This window comes from Parasteatoda tepidariorum, chromosome 3 (genome assembly GCF_982258835.1).
Source record: "Parasteatoda tepidariorum strain Cologne lab strain chromosome 3, Ptep-v5.0, whole genome shotgun sequence".
In the NCBI taxonomy this organism is placed as follows: domain Eukaryota; kingdom Metazoa; phylum Arthropoda; class Arachnida; order Araneae; family Theridiidae; genus Parasteatoda; species Parasteatoda tepidariorum.
In genome coordinates this window covers 13471909-13477908 of record NC_141757.1, presented here as the reverse complement: position 1 = coordinate 13477908, position 6000 = coordinate 13471909, and the positions used below count along the sequence as shown (strand labels likewise).

At 23.5% G+C, this 6000-nt stretch overlaps 1 protein-coding gene across 1 annotated transcript in view; it reads right to left on the bottom strand.

The window, feature by feature from the left end:
• Nucleotides 1-4715: 4715 nt before the first annotated feature.
• LOC107440190 (uncharacterized) overlaps nt 4716-6000 on the bottom strand; it is a 59238-nt gene continuing 57953 nt past the window's right edge. The window contains exon 6 of the mRNA XM_016053042.4: nt 4716-5616. Coding sequence (XP_015908528.2) covers nt 5525-5616 — 92 coding nt within the window. The 3' untranslated portion in view covers nt 4716-5524. The remainder of the gene's footprint in view (nt 5617-6000) is intronic.

The following is a 6000-nucleotide window of genomic DNA, read 5'->3' as shown; positions in this document are numbered from 1 at the left end:
TGTCAATCACGTGACCGGCAGTACTGGAGTTCGAGTCCTAGTGTTGACACCACAATATTTCCTCCATTCCCTTACACACAAGAAGAATTTCCAGTGCCCGGCACTCTCCAATTCCCATTACCTTAGGACAGTGTTTCCCAAAGTGTGGTACGCGTACCCCTAGGGGTACGGAAACAGTTTAACAGGGGTACGCGTTCTTATGCGAAATATCTGGCAACAAACGAAAATTACAAAAAAATTTATTTAAAAACAAAGCTAGCCATGAAAATTTACGATTACGTATTTTTCTATTGGATATTTTTTACTGAGTTAACAGTTAATAATGAGTGGTGTCAACAGCCAGTTGTGATCTTTACTTTTTGTGCGATTTTTTATAGTAAAAAATTCATTTATTTTTTTATTAGGGGTATTCAGCGTTACGAAAAATTTAGAAAGGGTACACAAAAGTCATAAGTTTGGGAAACACTGCCTTAGGAAAAGCCAAGCTCCTACGTCTAAGTTAAATAATTATTTGTTTTTGAAAAATTCTAGTTGTAAATGGTGAAAAAAACCATATACTTTTGTATTCATGGATTTATGACCATACTTTTTGAAAACGGTTTCAATACCATAAAAGGGAAAGAAATGCTCTTTACCATGAACTTTAAGGTTACTCGGATGGACAGACAGCTGCCAGTTATTTTACCATAATTTTAGAATGAAAATTTTAACAGTGTACGAGATAAAATACGTGATCTCATATAAGTGAGTGGATTAAAGGTATTGAATGAATAACGAATTAAATGAAGGATACAGTTTGAAAAAACAGTCTCAAGAAGAATTAAATGAATGTAAATTTACATACAGACAAACACATTAAGTAACAACTATTACTTGTATATACATTTATATTTATAAAAGTGGTATTGGCAGTACGATACATATATATATCTCCATCTCTTACCTGTTAACAGTGTTAAAGCGCGTGTAAGCTCTCTATTTCAAAAATTGTTCTAACTGTTGTAACTCTAGCTTAGCATTTGTAACACTTCTTATAAACCATTCGAGAAACTAACCTTAAGTTAATAGGCGGTAAACTTTTCACACAACTATTTTCACAACCACTCTTTGATCTATTTATGTCTCATAATCATATCTGTATTTCCTAATCATAAGTAATTAAAATTTTAAATATAATATTTTGCACTTATTTTAACCTACATTAATACAAAATAATGGTAAAATTAGGAAAAATATATTTAATAATATTTCTGCGTCAAAGGGAAAAAAACGTAAAAATATTTTGCATAAATTTTAATTGGTTTATTCATATTTATTTAAATCAAATTCATAGTGTAGCCGATTTTTTTTTTTTTTTTTTTTTACAATTTCTAAATTATCTATAATCAGTTCAATTGCAATATGCTTAGACCAAAAATCACACGAATTTATAAAAAAATAATGAATATATATATATATATATATATATATATACATACATGCCAACTTTTACGCATTTGGCGTAAAATTTTATTTTTATATTTAAAGTGGTAATAAATATATACTATTTTTTCTTTTATAAACTTATCTTTTAAATGATTTTGATCACCACTATTTTTAAAACAATTAAGCTTATACATTATTATGTGTTACTATCATGGTTGTCAGCTAAAGATTTTTCACATGCACCATATTTTTTTGCTTATATTTAAAATTTGAATTCCATTTTACTACCACAGGGAAAAATCATAATGGAAGGGATCAAAAGTTGGCAGGTATGATATATATAACGAAATTATCATGAATTTAGTTCTAAGAAAAACACAATTTTTTTACGATAAAGTTAAAAAAAATTAAATAAAATATATATAATAATCTTCTATCCCAAAACTGTAATTTGAAGAAAGTTTAAAACTATTTCTTAATAAAATTATCGCAAATAAATTTTAATTTCTTTATTTAAGAAATTCTTGCACTTATATAGGACATTTTCAGTTAACTTTTAGAAAAAAAATAAAACTTTTTTATTGCAATCAAACGCTGGTTTTTGATTATAAATTACTTCTTATTTGTAAAACTAATTTTGTAATTGCTTTAAACTAGCGATTTTCAATCATTTTTTAGATAAAAAAAAACTGATTCTGCATATGAAACTAAATTTTATAAAGTAAAGTTTATAAAACCAATAAAATCAATAACTAATTGAAAAAGTTCTTCTTTGTCATTTTCCGGAATTAAGATTACCCATAAAAAAGTTTTTTCATTGATTTCGAATTTCTTTTCAAAACCTAAGCTAATTTCATTAATTTTCATTCATTTTAAAATTAATTTCTCCTTATTAATTAATAAATTTAATATTAATTCATTATTAAATTTATTAATTAATAAATTAATTAATAAATATAATATTATTATTATTAATTACTTATTTACTAATTAATAAATTTATTAATAATAAATTAATTAATGAATATAATATTATTATTATTAATTACTTATTAATTAAATAATAAATTTAATATTAAATAAATCAGCTAGGTAGAATTATGTTCATTAACTTGCCTATAACTTGCTTTATAACGTGCCTATTAATCAGTATTTCTACTTTACATTCATAGACAAATATTATACATAAATAGACTTCTTCTATTTTGAACACTAGACAGCTAAGTGTTAACATCACACTGTAGGACGGGATTTTTTTTTTCTTTACCTACATGTTTAACAGTAACTCATTATGATTTATAAATAAAAACCATGCAATTAAATAACACGCATTGTATTTACTTATTAAAACCATGTTTTATAATTCACAAGTTGATTATTTAGAAAATGAGTCATTCTCTTGCGAGCAAATGATTTGGATAAAATCTTCTAAAACTATATCACGCTATTTTAATTTAGTATATTATTTTTTTTTTTTAAATTTCTAATTACAAAAGTGTGTTAAGCTTCAATAAACTGTCTTACAATATTCCAACATCATCCTCTGACTTGTTAAATATAATATGGGAGGAAAATATTTTACTGCAAAGTTTTTCTTTATTCTATTATTTTTTATAACTTGAAAAATAGCATTAATATTTATTTTTAATATTTTATTCAAGTTTTAAAGAAACAATAAATTCTTGTAGTCACAGTTAAGATCATATGCATTGGAGATCATATAAAATTTTAAAAAAAGATGACATAAAATATCAATTATTCTTTTTTGAACTAACTTTAGACAGCAAAAACGTTTATTTCATTTGCTATATATACAACAAAAATAAACCTACTGCCAATATCAAACTCGCAATTTTAACTACCTAATTAAAAAAAAATTCAAAATAGCCCAATTATTAAATATTTTTAACGAATAAAGTTATTTATATTATAATATAAAAAAAGGCTAAAACATTTTTGAAACATTTATTTGTACTTTATGCTCAATACCGATAAAAAGTATCAATTTTAAAACAGTTCAAGAGGAAATAATATTAATTATGTTTATTCTACAGATCTTAAGAAAAACGTTTTTAAATTTCAGTCAAATCCAAAAACAATAACAGTTTAAACACTATTTTAATTTCGTCAAGCACTAATTTTTTAATAATTCTGAAATTTTTCGCAATTCTTTTAAAAATAAAAAGATTTTTTTTCATTAAAAATTCCGCTTGTTACAAATGCTTGATAACTAAGGAATTATTTTTTCAATGAATTCATTAATACATTTTTATTAAAAATTTATTTTTGAGTTATGTCTTCTTTTTACGTGAATAACTATGAAAAAATATTGGTCCATTATTGTATTCTAATTTAAATGGAACACATATAGCTCTTTAACCTCAATGGTTTTTCAAGTACCATATTAAGCTATTATTTTAGCTTTAGAATTTATCTGTTTAATGCCTCCATATATTCAATCATTAATTATCTTAGAATTAGCTTAATGGTAAAAATATGATACAACATAAATATTAAAACTCGTAAAATAGTAATTTCTTGCATAATTAATTAAGTATTAGCGATTTCATTAAAAACATGTCAAATTTCCTGCTTTATTTGAGATATCAGTATGGCAAGCATTTTCAAATCAACAATCTAAAATGAGTTTTGACATTTTTTAAATATTTTGACATAGAATATTTGACACGAAACAGCATTAATATTAATCAAAGAATAATTTATCTTTTCATATCTTTTTAAAGTTTATTCTTGTTCAATTCATATGTGTAATTTTTTTTAACAAATGTGCGCAGGGGGTTTCTAATTTGGAAAAAAACATCACCACTCTCAGACATTCTATAATAACTTGGAAACATGAAAACAGCGACTAGTGGTATCTGTTAGTGGCACAAATAACCAAATGATTATTTGTAAAATCCATTAGTTTTTACAGTCTATAACAATAACAATAAATAAAATTAGCACAACTCTGTTTCACATATCATTGAACATCTAAGAGATATACGGTGCTCCATACTAACAACAGAATTGCAATTGTGCCTTTTCCTTTAATTTCTTTTTTTAATTAATTTTCTTTCTTCTGTTAATTAATTTTTCTTTTTTTAATTAATTTTTCTTTTTTTAATTAATTTTCCTTTTTTTAATTAATTTCAATTTTCCTTTTTTTAATTAATTTTCCTTTTTTTAATTAATTTTCCTTTTTTTAATTAAAAGATGAGAAAATTTGAAATAAATATATGATAAAATTATAATAATGTTGCATAGTTGTTTCGTTCTTTCTTCAGTTCTTTCTTTTTTTAATTAATTTTTCTTTTTTTAATTAATTTTTCTTTTCTTAATTAATTTTTCCTTTTTTTAATCAAAAGATGAGAAAATTTAAAATAAATATTTAATAAAATTATAATAATGTTACATAGTTGTGAGCTTTTTTTAATTATATAAACTACAAAAACAGAACATTAGATAAAGTAGAAAAATAAATAAATAATGAAAAATATTGAACAGTAAATAATTATCTACGGACTAAGCATTGCTTTTATTAATTATCTTCATAAAAAGTTGTTTTTAGTACATCGAATTCTTTTACTGACATAATTAATGACTTTAATTGATTGACGTTCTATATACATTCAAAAATATAATATAAGGAAGAGATACATTTCAATTTTATGTATTGTAATGCGAAATATGTAATAGTGTCATATTAATAAAATATTGGCAGGAATAAAATTTTAATTAGAACTTTTATTATTCTTATTTCTAATTATTCTTTTTCTTGTTTCCATTTATAATTATTCCTCAGTGCAAGAAAAGTATAAAGATATATTATTTGTATATTACATCTAGTCATCACAAACTTAGTGTAAGTCACATGTAAGTATGAATAAATATTTGTATGTAAATATTTGTAGGTAAATATTTGTGTATAAATATTTATTCATACTTAGGTGATATCACTTCATACTTACATATTAATTACACACATATAACAATTTTACAACTAAGCTTGTTGTTAGTAATTAAGCACCGATATCTCTTGTTTCCTTTAACGAATATATTTACAAACAATATGCATATTTTAAAACTAAAACAAATATTATGGAAACAGTATCCAGGCTGCAAAATTCAATACTAGAGTTAACAGCAGTGAGTTCACTCCGGTAATTATTCGTCCATCGTTGATATCAACTGAAATGAAAAACAATAAAATGTAGGGAATTTTATATTAAGCTACATAACACACATTATCAAAGAAATGTTAAAAAAATATAAGAATTTATAATATTTGAAAAGTGCTAAATTGTTAATAAAAGTCATAAAATGTTACTCCTTAATTCTCCTTATTTGCTCCTTAATTCCAGCACAGAAGAAGCTTTTCTGTTAACATGATTGGCGAAGTACGGCCAATAATGCACAAGAAGTAATAATGCATTTTAATAAAACAATATATTGTGGAGGAGTAATTTTTATCAAAACAATATAGTGATGACAATGAATTTTAATATAACAATATAGTGTGGAGGAGTAATTTTTATCAAAGCAATATAGTGATGATAATGGATTTTAATATAA